Source organism: Hemitrygon akajei, chromosome 22, assembly GCF_048418815.1.
Source record: "Hemitrygon akajei chromosome 22, sHemAka1.3, whole genome shotgun sequence".
In the NCBI taxonomy this organism is placed as follows: Eukaryota; Metazoa; Chordata; class Chondrichthyes; order Myliobatiformes; family Dasyatidae; genus Hemitrygon; species Hemitrygon akajei.
In genome coordinates this window covers 8,924,591-8,944,836 of record NC_133145.1, presented here as the reverse complement: position 1 = coordinate 8,944,836, position 20,246 = coordinate 8,924,591, and the positions used below count along the sequence as shown (strand labels likewise).

At 41.6% G+C, this 20,246-nt stretch overlaps 1 protein-coding gene across 2 annotated transcripts; it reads left to right on the top strand.

Annotated features, from left to right (window-relative positions):
* Positions 1 to 6,181: 6,181 nt before the first annotated feature.
* On the top strand, positions 6,182 to 20,172 carry mrpl38 (mitochondrial ribosomal protein L38). 2 transcript variants are annotated; one of them, XM_073026659.1, is made up of 9 exons: positions 6,185 to 6,383; positions 7,507 to 7,683; positions 8,474 to 8,605; positions 9,899 to 10,104; positions 10,634 to 10,706; positions 12,151 to 12,196; positions 16,233 to 16,391; positions 17,446 to 17,582; positions 19,889 to 20,172. In XM_073026659.1, the coding sequence occupies exons 1-9, from the start codon at positions 6,290 to 6,292 to the stop codon at positions 20,023 to 20,025; spliced, it is 1,161 nt and encodes a 386-aa protein (XP_072882760.1). In that variant the 5' UTR covers positions 6,185 to 6,289; the 3' UTR covers positions 20,026 to 20,172. The 2 variants fall into 2 exon arrangements, with proteins under 2 accessions (XP_072882761.1, XP_072882760.1); XM_073026660.1 differs by lacking the exon at positions 16,233 to 16,391 and having other exon boundaries at positions 6,182 to 6,383.
* The last annotated feature ends 74 nt before the right edge of the window (positions 20,173 to 20,246 follow it).

The window sequence follows — 20,246 nt, the reverse complement described above, 5'->3', positions numbered from 1 at the left end:
AACTTTATACTCTTCTATGACAATTCATTTACCCCTAGACATCGATAGAGCTTGTTTATTATTGCTTATTATTATTCTTACACTTTTAGGTTTATTACTGCTAACTGGTTTTATATGTATATTTGCATTTTTGATACTGTTTTGTGTAGTTTACTAATAAACACCTTTAGTTTTGGTACCACCAGACTCCAACAGATTCTTCTTTCTCTGCTGGTCTGACACCCAGTTACGGGGTATGTAACAAAAGGATTGGCTTGATGGGCTGCCCAACACTATCTAGAAATTATATTCTAATGGTCTTCATCTCTGGCATCACCTAGAGATAATTGATCAAATGATTTTTCACACTCAGTGGAAAATCTTCCCCAGTTTGCCCTTGCCCTCTGAAAGCGTGAATCCAAACTTTCTGCCTGGTCCCACTGACCTGCACCTGGTCCATATCCCTCCATACATCTCTCATCCATGTACCTGTCCAAGTTTTTCTTAAATGTTAAAAGTGATCCCGCATTTACCACTTCATCTGGCAGCTCATTCCACACTCCCACCACTCTCTGTATGAAGAAGCCCCCCCCCAATGTTCCCTTTAAACTTTTCCCCCTTCACCCTTAACCCATGTCCTCTGTTTTTTTTCTCCCCTAACCTCTGTGGAAAAAGCCTGCTTGCATTCACTCTGTCTATACCCATCATAATTTTATATACCTCTATCAAATCTCCCCTCATTCTTCTATGCTCTAGGGCATATATGTCAAACTCAAGGCCCGTGGGCCAAATCTGGCCCGCGGTGGAATTATCTTTGGCCCGCGAGATAATATCTAATTACTATTAAAGCTGGTCCCAGTAATTGAAGCGCCTATGGCGTATGATATGGCTAATGCTGAGTTTATTAGGTTTTCAGGGTTTTTAATGTTTATTCGGCAGTCTTGCTCGGCTGTCTTCTTCATAAGAAACGGAATTTGTAAAGTGAAACACTTTGTAGTTATAGCAGAGACTGAGACACATGAGAGCAGGCTGAAAAAATGAAGGCAACGAAAGCTGCGTTCGCACGCGTCTGACTGAATATGCATGAAGCTGCATTTTGCTCAATCCGGCCCGTGACCTAAAATGAGTTTGACACCCCTGCTCTAGGGAATAAAGTCCTAACCTATTCAACCTTTCTCTGTAACTCAGTTTCCTTGTAAACCTTCTCTGCACTCTTTCAACCTTATTAATATCCTTCCCGTAAGTTTGTGACCAAAACTGCACACAATACTCCAAATTCAGCCTCACCAATGCCTTATACAACCTCCTCATAACATTCCAACTCTTATACTCAATACTTTGATTTATAAAGGCCAATGTACCAAAAGTTCTCTTTCTGACCCTATCTACCCGTGATGCCACTTTTAGGGTATTTTGTATCTGTATTCCCAGATCCCTCTGTTCTACTGCACTCCTCAGTGCCCTACCATTCACCTTGTATGTTCTACCTCGGCTTGTCTTTCCAAAGTGCAATACCTCACACTTGTCTCCAACTCCATCTGCCATTTTTCAGCCCATTTTTCCAGCTGGTCCAAATCCCTCTGCAAGCTTTGAAAACCTTCCTCACTGTCCATGACATCTCCAATCTTTGTATCATCAGCAAATTTGCTGATCCAATTTACCACATTGTCATCCAGCTCATTGATATAGATGCCAAATAACAATGGACCCAGCACTGATCCCTGTGGCACACCATTAGTCACAGGCCACCACTCAGAGAAGGAATCCTCCACTACCACTCTCTGGCTTCTCCCATTGAGCCAATGTCTAATCCAATTTACTACCTCACCATGTATACCTAGTGACTGAATCTTCCTAACTAACCTCCCATGCGGGACCTCGTCAAAGGCCTTACTGAAGTCCATGTAGACAACATCCACTGCCTTCCCTTCATCCACTTTCCTTGTAACCTCCTCGAAAAACTCTAATAGATTTGTTAAACATGACCTACCATGCACAAAGCCATGTTGACTCTCCCTAATAAGTCCCTGTCTATCCAAATACTTGTAGATCTTATCTCTTAGTACTCCTTCCAATAATTTACCTACTACTGACGTCAAACTTATTCGTGTCTCTGCTCCTGCTCTAATCCGCCTCTCACTTGTTTCTCATTATTACATGTTTTGCTGCCACTTGTGTCTCATTGTGCTCCACCTATCATCTGCCTCTCAGCTCCTAAACTCAATCCCACATTTGACGAAGACCAATGCTTTCTTAACCACAGAGTCAACCTGGACTCAGACCCTTGGATCCCATGCCTCCTTGCTTTCTCAATAAGCCTTGCACGGGGTACCTTGTCAAATGCCTTGCTGAAATCCATATACATCTACTGCTCTACCTTCAACATGTTTAGTCACATCCTCAAAAAATTTAATCAGGCTCGTAAGGCACGACCTGCCTTTGACAAAGCTATGCTGACATCCTAATCATATTATGCCTCTCCAAATGTTCATAAATCCTGCCTCTCAGGATCTTCTCCATCTCAGAGGTCAATGGCACAATCATATGGACGACGAGGTGGCAGGGAAGTGGCCTAGGACTTGCTGAATACAGCCTTGACGTCCATATATTCAGGAGGGATGGCACTGAGGTCCAGAAATTCCTCGAGGGGATCTGGGCTTGGAGACAAGGGGAGCTGAGCATGGAGGAGGCTGTGGGAGTGACAGATTGGCCTCCAGCCTACAATCTTGCAACTAAGCCAGTCAACGTGGGGGTTGTGTTTAACTAACTAGGGATGGCCCTGGACAATGGGAGCTTGAGGAGAGTCAATAACATAAAGGTTTAACTGTCATGATGGTTGCCGGATAAACTAAGTCTCACCGGGGTCGTGACATGTGTGATATTTGCCAGTCTCCGACCATTCAAGGCATTGGCCATTAATGGTGACTGGAGAGCAGACACAGGTAATCCCCACTGGGCAGCCAAGCCGGCATCAATAAAGCACCCCTCCACACCAGAATCGACCAAGACGGAGACTGCTTGCCATTGGATGCCCCACTCCAGAGAAGCAGGTATGAGAGTGGTGTCGAGGGGGTCCAGACAGAGGTCACACTCACCAGTACTCCTCGTCCTACTGGTGAGCACTGGCTTTTACTGGGCAGGTGGAGATGAAGTGGCCTGGCTGGCAGGAGTGGGTGCTGATTGTCCTTTGTCATTCAGTCAGTGTCAGGCAGGTATGGTCACATGCATAGCCACGGGCTCTGGAACAGGAATTGTAGATGGGGGCAAACAGCAGGGCAATGTAGACTGACGAGGAGCTTGGAACTCACCCAGTGCCCCCAGGGACCCTCTGGAACCCCTCCCTCTGTGGTGCTGCTAAAGGCGAACATCAATATGGATGGCCAAATCCACCAGGGCTTCAAAGGTGGCAGGAAGGTCCTGGATAACCAGTTCATCTTTGATTACTTCAGAGAGGCCATTCAGGAAGGTGTCATACTGTGCCTCCGAGTTCCAGCTGCTGGAGGTGGCTAGGGCCCGGAACTCTACGACGTAATCTGACACAGATCTGCGCCCCAGGTGCATATGCAGTACTTCATGGGCAGCCTCTCTCCCATGTTTGGAGCGATCAAACACTTTTTTCATCTCCTCAGAAAATAACTGAAAATTACTGCAGAAAGGGGAGCCTGCCTCCCAGATGGCTGTTCCCCATTCTCTCGCCAACCAGACAGTTGGGTGATGACATAGGCCACCTTGGCTCGATCAGTCGGAAATATTGTTGGTTGTAATTCAAAAAATGAGGGTGCACTGGGAAAGGTAAGAGCAGCAGGTACTGGGCTCATCTGAGTACTTTTCTGAAGGAGGCAGACGGGGCTGTTGGATGGGAGGTGTGAGCGAGAACGTGGAGGGCAGGGCAGAAAATTCAGTCACAGATTGTCAATGGGCACTCTGGGACAGCTGGAGTGACTGAGTCTGGGCCACAAGATCACATTGGCAGAAAGCAACCCCACTGCCCTGCACAAGGAGTCCAGCTGGTTCTGGTGTCTCCCCAGCATCACTCCCTGTTATTCCAGGACTGCTCTCAGACAAACAGGGTCTGTTGGATCCATCCTGGCCAGATTGCACTGTCAGGGCACTGAAGCAGGGACCCAATCACAGACCAAGTACTGTGTGCACTGTGATATTTATTGATTAGCAAATCCAGAGGAGCAACAAGCCAGCGTCAAAGTTCAGGCAGAGATCAAAAATTCCAAAGAAATCCAAAAACCAGAATCAGGAAACAGGCAGAGTCAATACTTAGACGGAAAGAGTACAGATACATATGCTAAAAAGGCTCAGGAAAACTCTCTGGCACAATCTAGTAACAAACAGGTGAAAACACAGGACTGAAATACACTGAGCAATTTACAGAGAGGCAGATGATAGGTGGAGCACAATGAGACACAGGTGGCAGCAAAACAGGTAATAATGAGAAACAGGTGAGAGGCGGAGTACTCAGTAATACAGGTCCCGGAGCAGAGACAGGAGCACGAAAACAAACAAGGGTACATGGCAATACAAAACCACAGACTGACAGCTAGCGGGAAGCACACAAAAAGACAGAGTTCAACTGGAGGTACTGACACGCCAGCGGCCTATTCCCCAGTTGCCATCCACCACCAGCCCATTCCCTCTACTGTCATTCCCCAAATCTTCTCTCTGAAGTACTTCATGTACCTGTTCTGCAGTAATTCGCACTAAACCCAAATACCTTGATGCTGCATCCACCACTATTCCGAGTCTATTAGATTTATTTCCTCCCTTTACTGTTGGATTGACCACAGCACATAGAAACACATAACACACATAGCACATAGATGTCCCCACTGAACATCGACGGCTCCTCGGTACAGATCGTAAAGAGCACCAAATTTCTTGGTGTTCACCTGACGGAGAATCTCACCTGGTCCCTCAACACCAGCTCCATAGCAAAGAAAACCCAGCAGCGTCTCTACTTTCTGCAAAGGCTGAGGAAAGTCCATCTCCCACCCCCCATCCTCATCACATTCTACAGGGGTTGTATTGAGATCATCCTGAGCAGCTGCATCACTGCCTGGTTCGGAAATTGCACCATCTCGGATCGCAAGACCCTGCAACGTATAGTGAGGTCAGCTGAGAAGATCATCAGGGTCTCTCTTCCCACCATCACGGACATTTACACTACACGCTGCATCTGCAAAGGAAACAGCATTATGAAGGACCCCATGCACCCCTCATACAATCTCTTACTCCTGCCGTCTGGGAAAAGACTCAGAAGCATTCGGGCTCTCACAGCCAGACTATGTAACAGTTTCTTCTCCCAAGCTATCAGACTCCTCAATACCCGAAGCCTGGACTGACACCTTGCCCTATTGTCCTGTTTATTATTTATTGTAATGCCTGCACTGTTTTTGTGCACTTTATGTAGTCCTGTGTAGGTCTGTAGTCTAGTGTAGTTTTCTCTGTGTTTTTTTTTTACGTAGTTCAGTCTAGTTTTTGTACTGTGTCATGTAACACCATGGTCCTGAAAAATGTTGTCTCATTTTTACTATGTACTGTACCAGCAGTTATGGTGGAAATGACAATAAAAAGTGACTTGACTTGATAAGCAGCACTATCAGCATCCGCATAGTTGCAGCAACTTCACAACTCCCATATTCACCTCCACATTTTGTGCATCGCAATCTCCCCTGCAAGAACAAGTCCCACTCGTTGGCATTTAAAAACACCGCGACGGTGGAGGGTAACTGGCCGAGTAACGGATGCAATGTTACTCCCATCCAGAGCCTTCATCTTCAGTAATTTCTCCTGTTGTTTTAAATCAACACCCTACCTTTGCTGAGATTTAATGCTGATTTTACTTTACCAATATCCTTCTCAATAGCATTTGTCAATCCAACGGGGTGAAGATTTTTGTCACAATTAGATACCAAAGTAATTATCATCGATAGCATCTTCAAAATCCCTTCACATCCGAATCCGTTCCCCTCCCCCGACTCATTTTCCTTTTATTTCTTGCCAAAATCCATTCCATACCATCGTTTAACTCCCCATCTAAATTTCAGGCCATATGCTCTCTTCAATCACATTACAGGGACTCGCTCCGTAACTCTTGCCATCGGCGACTACAATACCCAGAACACCCTCCGAGCCCACGCATGCGTAGTCCACCCGAGCCGGCGTCTAGTTGCTGTTCCGGTTTACGTTAAGGGGACGAGCTTTGGTGCCTGTCGGGATACTGGAGGAGACCCTTGGGATGTTGTAGGAAGTCTGATGCCGCGGGGCCGACGGGTTTTGGCGGACCAGTGAAAAGAAAATGGCGGCGTTGGTGAGGCTATGTCCGGGATTGCAGAGTGGTTTATTTCATTTCCCGGAGGTTGTGAAACCAGTCAGGATGGTGACAAATACAGGTTAGTAAGATGACGGGCTGCAGCATCCTCGTTGAGTCGAACTCTAAATGAACAGCGGCGTCGTCTGGGGTCACCATGGGAACCTGATGACCGTCCTCACTTACTTAACCCGGCCCCGACGACTAGATACTGTAAACTGTGATGCTGTCGCCCGAGGAGAGAGCGTTGTGAGGAGTCTCGGCCTGTACTGAGGCAGAGCTAACTGGTTCGAAACAAGTTCTGATCGAAGGCTCTTTCTGTAGAAATGGTGTCTGACCTGCTGACTTTCAGTTTATATTTAGACTATACCCTTGTATTCTGCTAGCATGTATTCGGGACGACGGCTGTGCATTTCTGGTTAACTTTTTTGTAACCCTTAGATTGAATTACTTTTGTTCCAAAGAAAATTATGTCAACCATCCCAATTTCCCCATATCTATAAATCTCCTTTAATCCTTTAGTCCTGGCAACATCCTTAAAAATTTCCTTTGCATCCTTTAGCAAAAGTGTTTTGCTGTACTTTGTACAGCAGAGTACCAGAACAATGCACAGTAATCTAGCAGTTTTATACATCTCTTTGACTAATAAGGGCATGTCTTCAGTTTGCCATTTTACCATCGTACCTGTTCCATTTTCTTCAGGATGTTGTGGACATCTTTTCCACGATTTATCTTCATTTATATTTTGTAGCATCTCACCACTTATTATGCCTAGTTTGCTTTTCCTAAGAGTGTGAGTGCTACCACATGCAGCACTGAATTTGCTGCTTCCATTCTATGTAATAAGTCTATTATTGACTATTGTACTAGACTTTTGGATAGGTACATGGAGCTTAGAAGAATAGAGGGCTATAGGTAAGCCTAGTAACTTCTATGGTAGGGACATGTTCAGCACAATTTTGTGGGCCGAAGGGCCTGTATTTTGCTGTAGGTTTTCGATATTGTCTTGCGATCTAGAAGTTTGTTTTTCACTATCAACCATGTTGTCTTAAGCAAATTCCTTAAAATAACTTGTATCTTTGATCTTTACTGATCACCTTCCCTATCTCTGCTTGGTCGAAACTACAATAATGGTATTTTGCTACATTATGCTGAGTGAACCCAAATTATTCCAGTATATCTTGCTGTGTCTTCATATCCTTTAGCCGTACTACTTAAACGTGCAGCTCCACTCGGGCCAATGCCCAATGAGGATATTGATGTAACAGACCTGGAGTCTCTGGAGAAATACCGCAGCTATTCACGGTATCTGCAGGTGGCAGAGGAAAAAAGGAAGGAACCCACCTGGTGGCGGACTTTTCAACAACACATACAAAAGCCTAGTAAGTTGTATAAGGGGGAAAATGTATCATGTTAACAATAACCACAAGTGTTTATAACTGAACAATGAAATTCATGACATATGTTGATGATATTAAACCTGAAACCTAATCTTGAAGATGTTGATGGGATGTTGTGGAACCGTGACCTTTCTTCTCTCAGGTCACTGACTTGGGTATATCTGGCCTGCTTGTTGTGACTGTTGTACATAGATCACTTGGATTTGTATAAGGTCATTTAATCAAAATGTGCGGTTTGCTGCTTAATTGGCAACATACTTGGAATATAATTAGTCTGTTGTAAAAAAGCAGAACTTGTTCATCAGAAACAGTTATTAAGCATTGGTTACTGTGTATTACATTGGTGGATTATTTAAATAGTATCTGGTTTGTGCTTTGTTTTGTACTTGGAAATGCCCTATAGGGCAGTGCAGGAGGTGCTTTACTCTAAGTATCTCACCTAAATTATTAGCTGGTCGACATTTACCAGCCATCTTTGTGCATGCATTCTAGTTCTTTTTTTTTTTTCAGTTTCACACAATCATTGTTGTCCCTCTCATTTGTGGGGATCAGAATTTATTCACTGTGATATCCCCAATTATTTCAGATTATGCATAAATTACCCTGATTTTTAAATTTTTGATATGTATTTTATTGACAACTTATCTTTCTTTGCATGCTCTTGAATTTAATACTTTAAATACACTACAGCTGCTTGTAAAAATAGATTTCCTCTCAAGCAGCAGAGGGATTTGCTCCTGTGTTTCAGGATTTTCCATTGCATTTCTTATAGCTCCAGAGAAAATTGATATCGGTCTCCCTCATTTTAGAGGATCTCGGAAAAAGGAATTGAAGGAGCGTAAACGCATTCTCAGGGCAAATCGTAACAACAGTGATCTTGAGAGAGCATCACGGCACAGAACATGTAAGTCAGTATTGAGAAGTAAAAGACTAAAAGACAATATTGACCAAGCAAAGCAACCCTATTTGTAGTCCTCAGTCTGGATTTATAACTTGCTTTGATTCAACTAGATGGTGGTTGTGTGCATTTGGCTAAGTTGCCTCTGCAAGTTTGATTTATGTCTGCACAAATAGGATTATTCTGGCTGTGATACTGTATACTAGTAAACTAAAGCTAGAACAAAGGGAGCATAAAGCACTATTGGGTCTCCACAACTACCTCTTCTTCAAGGGTCCTCCTGGGTTGTAAGAGATGGTAACTGGCTCTTTTCATTTTACTCTCAATTTGAATCCTTATTCAGGGCTCCCTGCTCCTTCCATTAAGATTGAAATGAATATTAGTCAGCTTCAGGTGTTTCTGGTTGCCTACCACATCTTCCAGTCCTGTAACACCTCTCCAGTTTATCTCCCTTCTCCACTTCTGCTTTTTAAGTTCATCACTGTGAAACCTTTGGATCCTATTCCCATTGCACTGATGACCACCCATCTTTGTCTTCATGTGGCCACCAATCTGTGTGGTGCCATGAAAACCACCAAGTCCTGTCTTTTTTTCAACTAACTTCAGCTCCTCCTGCACTCTGTATTCCATTCGGGATCCATTTAATTGCAGAATCAGCAGATATAAATCATGAGGGGATAATGGCGAATGTGTGCAGGCTTTGAATGGTGGTTGATGAATATGCAGAAAGTCTATGGATGTCCAAAAGACATTATAAAATATCTCCTAGGAAACCATTATTAAACATAACATTCAAGGAATGAAGCAAAACTAATGTTGTTGTTAGGAACTTAATTGTTGGCAGGAAAATAGGGGTAGATTTAACAGGGCAGAACAATATTTGGCAAGGTTGATTAGTAGTGCCCTATAATTATTGGCCTACTGTATTTATTAATGATGTGATCAGACAGTTTAGTTTATAGTTTTTGGTAAGTTTAGTTACAATGCAATCCTGTGTCAACTCAGGACACAGATGGAATTAAGAAATGACAGAGATAATAATGTGTTAAATGAGTTGGAAAATTGAATTTAATAGGTTGTATGGGATCATTCAATATAATAGCAAAAGAGCTGATGAAAAGCTGAATACAGTGGAGGTACAGAGAGCCTTATGGGTCCACAGACTATTAAAATATGATTTCATGGTGCAGAAAATTAAAGCCATGATGTAACAGATTTACTGTGATCTTATTGAATGGCAGAGCAACCTTGATTATCCTAAACTGTTCCTAAATTAAGCTGAGTTCTCTGTTCTTGCAGTATTGATTCCACTGGATGAAGTGAATGCTGATTGGGAGAAAATAAACGGCCCTTATCATCTAAGGAACATTGGCGAACATTATGCAGTTTTTAGAGACCTGTTCAATGGTGCAACCTTCGTTCCACGTGTGATGCTACGTGTTCACTATGACTGTCAGGACTATTCCATGCCAGTGTATTTTGGAAACGTCGTCACTCCCACAGAGGTATGACTGGCCAAGTTCAGTTGACTATTTAACTCACATACACTCCATAAATAACTAATGTACATCATGAGAATATTGAATGGTTACTATTCCCTACTAATTGTATTTTTAATTCAATTAATTTTACCTTGGCCATTAGTTACTTGAACACTGAGTGCAAAATTAATTTCTGTATTTAAAGAAGGATTTACAAATCTGTGCAATTGATTCATTCCTAGGATGTAGATTCTGTTTGAACATCTGTTATCATTAGAAGAATAATAAGCAATCTCAGTAAAATTTACAAGATTCTGAAAATGACTGAGAGTAGTTGTTGTTCCTTACTAGGAAATTTAGAAGCTGGGAGCAGAGTCTTTGGATAAAAAGACTAAATGAATATTCTTTACTTTGATCAGGGAGTTCCTCTATCCATGCTGTTTCAATAGTACCATTTGTACAGTACATTTTTTGAGTTATGGAATAGCATTACATTCATTTGTGCAGATTGTGCTGATTCTACATCCTACCAATTTTTCTTTGTCTTTCCCAGGCTACAAATTTTCCCAAGGTATCATTTGAAGCAGAAGAGGGTTCCCTATGGACGTTGCTGTTTACCAATCCAGGTCTGCATTTTTCTCGAATTGGAGTGGAACTGAAACTCAAAAGCCATCAAAACATAACTGCAATGCTATATAGGAAAAAGATAATCTCTTCAAGTTCATTTCATTTACAGTAATTCTAGTTTCTCTCTCTGGCCATTGCTGTTCCAAAGGCACCAGTAGCAGTGTAGTAATTCAGTTTGATAATGTCCAGCAGGAACTGTAACTTTCTTCTGCTTGGGCACTTGGAGTCAAATCCTTGGAAGATGTTTAAGATTTTGCAGGGTCCCAAAGAACTCTAATCATGGTGTTATAAAATTACCAGTACTTTACACAATACCAGGCAGTGTTGAATCTGTAACCAGCAGTGCCAGCATATCTAAGTGTACATAACTTTTTGCTACAAACCAGTTTTGATTATTAGTTTTAAAAACTGGTTTATAAACTGAAGCTCAGAATGTTCTCTCCCAATACAATTCAAGATTTTAACAATTACATCATAGTTTGGAAAAGTTTTTTGCTGTATTTTTTCTGGCTCACTTATTGTGGGGGTTCCAAACCTGGGGTCCACGACCCCTCAGTTAATGGTAAGGGTCCATGGCATAAAAAAAGTTGGGAACCCCAGCCTTGTTGTGATATCTTCTCAAGGATGTCATCATGTTTTATTGGCTTAAATTGGTTTCAAATACTTGCAGAGAGTAGGTGTTTGCTGGGAGTTTGAGAGACAGAGATGAAGAGATTGTGGATTTGAGGGAAGGGAGCATGGAGTTGAAGTTAAATGGCTGGGAGAGTACAGATGTTGGGAGTTGAAGAAGTGGAATAGAGTGAATGGAGTGCTGGGAGAGTGTTTTATTTGGAGGAGGAAGGAACTGAGGACAGACAGAAAAGGGACTGGAATTGAGACAGTGTGGCTATGGAAGTGCAAATTGGGGCAATTCACCAGGACCCTGGGACTAGTTTTAATCAGTTCCACTTTGTCTTGCTGTTCCTTCCATATCATGTCTTTTGTAGTGCACTGAAACTAATACTGGCTTGGTCACCAATATCCAGCTATAAGGTGAGGAACAATGAAACCCAGAGCTACCTATCAGCTTTCCCCCTGCTGGTCCATGGTCTGTACTTCTCTCCCTGGGCTCTTAACTTCCCACCTCTCCCTCACTACAATGTATTACCTAAAACAATGATACTATCTATTTATTATGAACTTCAATGTAACCAAGTTATTAGAGGGGTAAAAGAGACTGGGGATGTGCAAGAGATCAAATGGATATGGGCTTGGAGGACAAAGAAATGCAAGCCCATGGATGGATCAGCTCATGAGAATTTTAAAGTAGGTCATTTCATATCATAAAAGCCACACATTTTGGACCTTTCAAGAAGATTATTCTGATTAATTTGTTTAATTTTCACAATTAAGCACATTATTATTTAAATTGTGCCACCCTCTTTTGGTTGTTTTGTATTTCAGATGGACACCTGAGAGACAATGAATCGGAATACATCCACTGGCTTGTGTGAGTATTGTCAATGGGAGCTAAATGTTGCTCTCCATGTCTAATATCATTTTACTCAGTAACAAGAAATAACTTCCATCTGATCTGCTTAATAATCTTTACCATTTGGAGTACTAGGTGCTACAGAAATATATTAATACTAAAATATCAAGTTATGACACACAATACCTAAACTCATTAAATTTGGATGCTGTTGATTGAAGTAGACTTCCTATTATTTATTATTATCATATCCAGCTTTTCTCTGTACATGAGATCATCCAAAACTTTGCAGACTATATCCTAACTGAAGTCCTGGTGTTAGATCATCTGTGCTTTGGTTGACCTATGCTGTCTCCTGGTTGAAAAACATCTCTGTTTTAAAGTTCCCATTTTCATTTCCAAGTACATCAGTGGTTTTGGCCTTCCCTATCTCTGCAATTTCCTTCATCCATCCAGGAAACATACTTTTTCAGTTCTGGCTTCCATAGCATCCCCAATTTAATTAATCCGGAAGACACATCTTCAGTTGCCAAGATGTCAGGCACCACCATGACTTCCCTTACTTTTGACTGTCACTTCTGACAAGTTTCCTTAAAGTCAGTCCCCGACCAAGTTTTTACTTATCTGTCCTTTCCTCCATCAAAAAAAAACTGCTCTCCATAACGGTAAACTTGAAACTATCATGTTATTGTTTAAAAAAAAATCTATCTGCTAGATCAATTTGTTCAAGGAATGAATTCTGCTGTCTTTATGTAATCTTGCTTGTGGGTATCTGCAGGATTACCAATGGGGATGATTTGGGAGCAATCAGGTATGGATATTACTGGGAATGTTGCCATTTCCAGTGATATCCACATACATAATTAATAAAAATACACATTACAACTTTCCAGGCTTTATATTTGCCTCTCCTGAGTGAAAGCATTAATCTTTTTGTCAGCAGACATCCTTGCTGTGCCTATACACCCTTTACTACTAATACGTATTTTCAAATTTCTGTCTCTTGCAATATTTTACTTTCAACTAGAATTTTATGTGTGACGTTTTAATATTTAGACCAGGGGTGTCAAACTCATTTTAGGTCACGGGCCGGATTGAGAAAAATGCGACTTCATGCGGGCCGGATCAGTTGTGCACGCGTGAGTGCTCCCACAGCTTTCGTTGCCTTCATTTTTTCAACCTGCTCTCATGTGTCTCAGTCTGCTAAATCTAAAATTGTTTCACTTTACGAATTTCATTTTTTGTGAAGCAGATTGCCTAGCAAGCATTCTTTTTATGATTGGTATTAACTTACAGTCGTAGGTTACAAGAAAGAAGGCAACGAGAAAGAAACGATGCTATTTCGGCTAAGATTGTTTTGGGAGCCATACCTTTTCCATTAATAAACCGTTTGAAATCAAGCATTAGCAAACACAAATGTAGACCTAACGGAACAGATTGTAAATGTAAGCTACACAACTGCACCTAATTTTTATTATCCTGCTTCCTGCAATCAAACTTAGACAATGAACACAGTTAGCCTCTAATTTTTATTGAAGTGATCACATTTACAATGATAGAATAGTCGAAATATGAATCACGATATTATGACACTCAGTATTTCATAATGCATTGTGCTTACATGTCGCAGTGCATCCAAGAGTGTCACTCATTTTTTAACTTGCTGGTTCCAGACACCTGACATCTCTTGGCTTTAACCAGCCTGTCAACATTAGGGACCAATTTCTGGTCCGTTGTGATTTTCATTTAAATGTTTGTGTGTCAGCTGCGAGCGCAGTTTATCCTCGGATGAAGATAGCCAGCTGTGCAGTGTCCGTCATATCAGCACTTTCATCCACAGCAAGCGAGTATGCAATAAAGTCTTTGCTTCTTTCAATCAACTGTGTTCTTAAATCAGTGGCTGTCTCACAAACGCGATCACCAACCGTATTTCTACTCAGGCTTACATTAGCCAACATCTGCTTTTTGTCTGGACACACAACGTCACACACCTTCATCATGCAGCTCTTCAGAAACTCTCCCTCGGTAAATGGCCAGGCTGATTTGGCTATCTTCTCTGCCACAATAAAACTTGCTTTCACAGCAGCTTCACTTTGTGATTTTGCTCTGGTAAAAAACGTCTGCTGAGATGTCAGATTCTTCTTTAACTCTTCTACTTTCTGTAGCTTCTGCTCTGCGTTCAGGTTCTTCAGCTTATCCTGATGTTTTGTCTCGTAGTGCCGTCTGAGATTAAATTCCTTAATTATAGCCACATTAGCTCCACAAATAAGACACACGGGTTTACCGGCAATGTCAGTAAACATATACTCAGCAACCCAATGGTTTTGAAAGACTCTTTTTTCAGAATCAACTTTTCTCTTTGCCATTGTTAGGGGTTAGCTTTGACTTCAGAATAGCGTTGTATACAGCAACAGACGCTTGATGCGGGAATGTTCCCGGGTAGCCTATTGGCAGTTGTTGCGCTGCATTATGGGATCTGTAGTTTGTGTGTTATCAGCGCTTCATATCGCCGGGCCATTAATAATTAAAATAATAGATCCATCTAAAATGATCTCGCGGGCTGGATATAATTGTACGCCGGGCCGGATATGGCCTGCGGGCCTTGTGTTTGACACCTATGATTTAGACATAAATGTAAGATACATTATCTAGATGAAATTAAAAAATGCCCAGGGGTTGACTAAGGAGAGTTGTAAATTGTAGGAAGGTAGAGGTGATTTGGTGAGTTGAGCAGAAAAGTGGAAAATAATCCAAAGAATATAATATTATCCAAAGAAGGGGAGTTAATCCCCTGAGGGGGTGCAACAAGGGTTGCAGACGTAAAGTAAATGGCAGGTAAACTGTGTGGGAAGAAACGAGAGACTTTGGAGTATACTGTATATCCATAGCATCTTAAATATAGCATGGCAGGTCTCAGGATATAGAAAACTTGTGAGATTGGAGTAGACAGCCAGTATCTTTTTCCCAGGATTGAAATGTCTAATACCAGGGGCATGTATATAAGGTGAGAGGGGGCAAGCTTAAAGGAGATGTGCAGGGCAAGTTTTTAATCACAGGTGGCTAGAATGCACTGCCTGGATTGGTGGTGGAGGCAAATATGATGGGTTCATTCAAGGGCTTTTAGATAGGTACATGAATGTGCAGGAATTGGAAGGATATTGACATTTGAATTGCAGAAGGAATTAGTTGGGTCCAAAGGCCTGTTCCTATGCTGTACCATGTTATGTTCTATTCTGTCCTTTATTAGATTGGCACAAAGTAAAGGAGCAGGGTGATTATGGTCAAGTTGTATACAGTAATAAATAGACTATAGTTTGAGAATTGCATACAGTTCTAGTTAACACTTCACATGAAAGTGTGAAGGCGCTGAGGAGATTTACAAGAATATTGTAAGGACTGTACAAGTTATAGCCCAGTGGAAAGATTTACAAGTTCCGTTTGTTTTCTGTGGAGCAGTGGAAGCTGAGATGAGTCGTAATTGAATTGTTTCAGAATTATTGGGTGTGTAAATAAGAAGACTCTACTTTCCTTAGCAGATGGTGTAGATTTAGGTTAAATGCTAAAAAAGTTGGGTGAACTTGGATGTGTAGCTCAGGACCTATCATCGAGACAGACCTAACACTTGAAAGCGTGATTTGATTGTATAGTTGTTTTTAATCAGCACAGGTACAATGGTTGAGTGGCCTCATTCAGTGTCATAAATTTTCTATGATTTTGGTGTTTGTGTAGTTCCTTTGTCATCTCCTTGGATTTATCAATTATTTCCTTGCTTTACCCCAACCCTTCTGGTTTGGTTTTATCTGCTGACTGGCATTTAGTTAGTGTGTTAGCATGAATGAAAGTTGATTCCTCGAGTACTCAACTGAGTACTTCTTTCTGACATCACTCCCCTAAAAATGTACTCAGTGATAGTTAAGCATTTACTGAAATCCCATCTGTTCCAAATGTATGTGTTAAGTTTTTAATGTGCATTATTGTGTCTGTTCTGTAAATGGTGAAATAAGCAAATTAAGGAATTTGGATCCGTTTATTTCATTATATTTTTGTTATGCAGTGGTAATATTCCTGGGAATGCGGTTTCAGAAGGAGAGGACATCTGCCACTATTTCCCTCCTTTTCCTGCTAAAGGCACAGGATATCATCGATGCATCTTCATTCTCTTTAAACAAGATAAAGCAATTAATTTCAAAGATGACTCCAGGCCAAACCCTTGGTAAGGTTAAATAAACAGCTCCAAATGTAATCTCAGTGCTTAAGGACTGGACTTGAGTCAGCACAGTGCAAAGAGAATACACTTACCACGATGTCTGCCGTTGTCTCTTGAGCTCTTGGTGATACTTTCAGTATTAAGTATTGCACTATATCTGCCAAAATAAATGGAAATAGAATTTGGCTACCTAGTTTTAACATCATGAAGCTCTCTCACTTCTGTATTTACCCATTTAGTGCCTCTGATCACTACCTCATTACTTTTCTATTGCCTGTTTTTTGCATTACTTATTTAACTATTTAATATATACTTTAATTCAGTTTTGTTCCTATATTTTTATGTATTGCATTGTACTGCTGCCGCAAAGAACAAATTTTACAACATATGGTATGAATACTGATGCTGATTCTGATTAAAACTGAATTAAGTTGAATCTTAGATATTGTAGATAAATTAGATTCATAGACAACAAACCCTTCAACCCAGCTCATCCATGCTGGTCAGGATGCCTAACTACTTTATTCCAATTTGGTCCATATCCCTCTAAACCTTTCCTATCTATGTACCTGTCCAAATGACTTTTAAGCATTGCAATTGTATCTGCCTTCTTATCTGTTCTAGCACCTCCTTTCATATATCCACCACCCTCTGTGTGGACAAAATTCTCTTAGATCTCCTTTAAATCCTTCCCCTCTCACCTTAAATCTTCCCCTTTTGTTTAACACTCCTCCAGGGAAAAATGGTGTAACTATTCACCTTAGGGTTGAGAGGGATAATAGATTAGCCATGATGGACTGGTGGAGCAGACTTGATGGGCTGAGTGGCCTAATTCTGCTCCAATGTCTTGTGATCTCTCTTGTACAATGTCTGACAATCTTTGAGATTGTGTGTGTGTATACGTGTGTCACCTTGTGAATGTGTTCTGTTCTTAATTGCTTATAATCCCCCTCTTTGTGACTGGTCTGTTTGATATTAGATGTCTGCATTCCTGAGTAAGCCATGGAATAGTTTTCCTCTGATAATGTGCATTTCTTATACACTTCTTATGTATTCATAGTTTCAGCCTGAAAATGCGAACCTTTAAAACATTTGACTTCTACAAGAAACATCAGGATCTGATGACTCCAGCTGGGATGGCTTTCTTCCAGAGTCGCTGGGATGAGTCTGTAACGCATACTTTCCACAACGTTCTCAGTAAGTCCCTGTACATTCTCCCATATTGTGTGCTAAAGGTGTGTGGTTAAAAAAAAGGTTGTAGAACTGGGTGACCTCTCTAGAACAGTACTGAAGCCAGTGAAAGATACCCTTAATTTTCCTCTTGCTTTGTATTTGGGACCTATCAGGATATTTAGACCCTGTGTAGAAATCACTTCTTTTTGCCACTGACGAATAATGTGTGGTGGAAAAACAATACACTCCATCTTTGTGGAGCTGCCACAAAAGAACAAATAATAATAAACCTGATTCTTTGATGGCCCCTTCCCCCAAGTGCACCCTTAGAATGACACTTGCTATCTGATGCAGCTTAAATTGGAAACTGATTATGTGCTCCTGATGTTTGACACTCCAACATAGAGGCCATCCATAGGGGTAAATGTATATGGATGTTGCATTCCCCGGAGAATGGTGGAGAAACTATTTGATGCAATATGACTTCCTGGGCTAAGTTTATTCATTTCTAACATTCCTCATATATGCAACACACACAAAATGCTGGTGGAATGCAGCAGGCCAGGCAGCATCGATAGGAAGAAGCACAGCCGACATTTCGGGCCGAGACCCTTCATCCTCTCCTAATTTCCTTCTTAAGCTCCTTCCTAGTTGCCTTATAATTTTCTAGGTCTCTAACATTACCGAGCTCTCTGAACCTTTTGTAAGCTTTTCTTCTTGACTAGATTTATTACAGCCTTTGTACACCATGGTTCCTGTACCCTACCATAACTTCCCTGTCTCATTGGAACGTACCTGTACAGAACTCTACACAAATATCCCCTGAATATTTGCTATATTTCTTCCGTACTTTTCCCTGAGAACATCTGTTTCCAATTTAAGCCTCATAATTCCCCTTACTCCAATTAAACGCTTTTCTAGCTTGTCTGTTCCTATCTCTCTCCAATGCTATTGTAAAGGAGATAGAATTATGATCACTATCTCCAAAATGCTCTCCACTGAGAGACACTTGACCAGGTTCATTTCCCAATACCAAATCAAGTACAGCCTCTCCTCTTGTAGGCTTATCTACATACTGTGTTAAGAAACCTTCCTGAACATACCTAACAAACTCCTCCCCATCTAAACCCCTTGCTCTAGGGAGATGCCAATTGATATTTGGGAAGTTAAAATCTCCCATCACGACAACTCTTATTATTACACCTTTCCAGGATCTGTTTCTCTATCTGTACCTCGATATCCCTTTTACTATTTGGCGGCCTGTAAAAAACACCCAGTAAAGTTATTGACCCCTTCCTGTTCCTAACCTCCACCCACAGAGACTCCGTAGACAATTCATCCATGGCATCCACCTTTTCTGCAGCCGTGACACTATCTCTGATCAACAATGCCATGCCCCCAACCTCTTTTGCCTCCCTCCCTGTCCTTTCTGAAACATCTAAAACCCGGCACTTGAAGTAACCAATCCTGTCCCTGAGCCATCCAAGTCTCTGTAATGGCCACCACATCATATCTCCAAGTACTGATCCATGCTCTAAGCTCATCTGCTTTGTTCACAACACTCCTTGCATTAAAATAGACACTTCTCTAGCCTTCGGTCTGAGAGTGTCCCTTCTCTTGTCACTAGCCTATCCTCCCTCTTGTCACTAGCCTATCCTCCCTCTCGCACTGTCTACAAGCTTTCTCTATTTGTGAGCTAACCTCCTCTTCCCCAGTCTCTTCAGATTGGTTCCCACCCCCAACAATTCTAGTTTAAACTCTCCCTAGTTGCCTTAGCAAACCTCCCCACCAGGATATTGGTCCCCCTGGGATTCAAGTGCAACCCATCCTTTTTGTACAGGTCACACCTGCCCCAAAAGAGGTCCCAATGATCCAGAAATCAGAATCCCTGCTCCCTGCTCCAATCCCGCAACCACATATTTATCCTCCACCTCATTCTATTCCTATTCTCACTTTCACGTGGCACAGGCAGTAATCCCGAGATAACTCAGGGGTTGACAGCATACTGATACTCAAGGCTGTCCAGTTTTTATAGTAATTTATAGAAGTACTGGTGGAGTTTGGGCTGTAATTTGCAATATACTATAATGAAAGAAGAAATTGAACCTCTTGGTGGCCACTTTAGGAATGGAGGAAATAGTGCAGTCCTATCTCAATACAGAGGACTGCGGGTCAGACTGTCAAGGGAAAGAATTTATTATGTATTTGAATTCTATGAGAAACAAGAAACAGAATTGAAAATATCAGTGATTCCAGTGCTGGAAAAAGGGATGGAAGAAATCAAGTTAAGAGAAGGAGAGAATGATCAATAATTTCCTTGTATTTGGCAGATATGAAGGAGCCAATATTTGAATATGACTTTCCTCCAGCTTACCATCCAGCTCAGAGAAAGTACCCACATGGTAAGCCACTCCGGTACTTGGACCGATACAGAGACAGCCAAGAGCCCACCTATGGCATCTACTGATCCATCAGCAGCTTCCCACAGAGGTCCAACATTTTCCACTACAACTGTGGATGACTACCCAAGACTGCTCCATCATGGCAATTTCACATGGCCATCTACAAGAACAAATTCTCTGTTCATGCAACCAAAATAAATATTTTTATAATATGTTGGTGTAGTTAAAGATTTGAAATGTGCACAAACTGTTTACTTACTGCGCTTGCACCAAGAAACTATTTACT

Excerpts from the sequence above, each read along its gene's own strand:
- mrpl38 (XM_073026659.1), top strand. The coding sequence starts at position 6,290 with ATGGCGGCGTTGGTGAGGCTATGTCCGGGATTGCAGAGTGGTTTATTT. Across the intron at positions 8,606-9,898 it reads AGCATCACGGCACAGAACAT|TATTGATTCCACTGGATGAA; the intron begins GTAAGTCAGTAT and ends CTGTTCTTGCAG. Across the intron at positions 17,583-19,888 it reads TACTTTCCACAACGTTCTCA|ATATGAAGGAGCCAATATTT; the intron begins GTAAGTCCCTGT and ends TGTATTTGGCAG.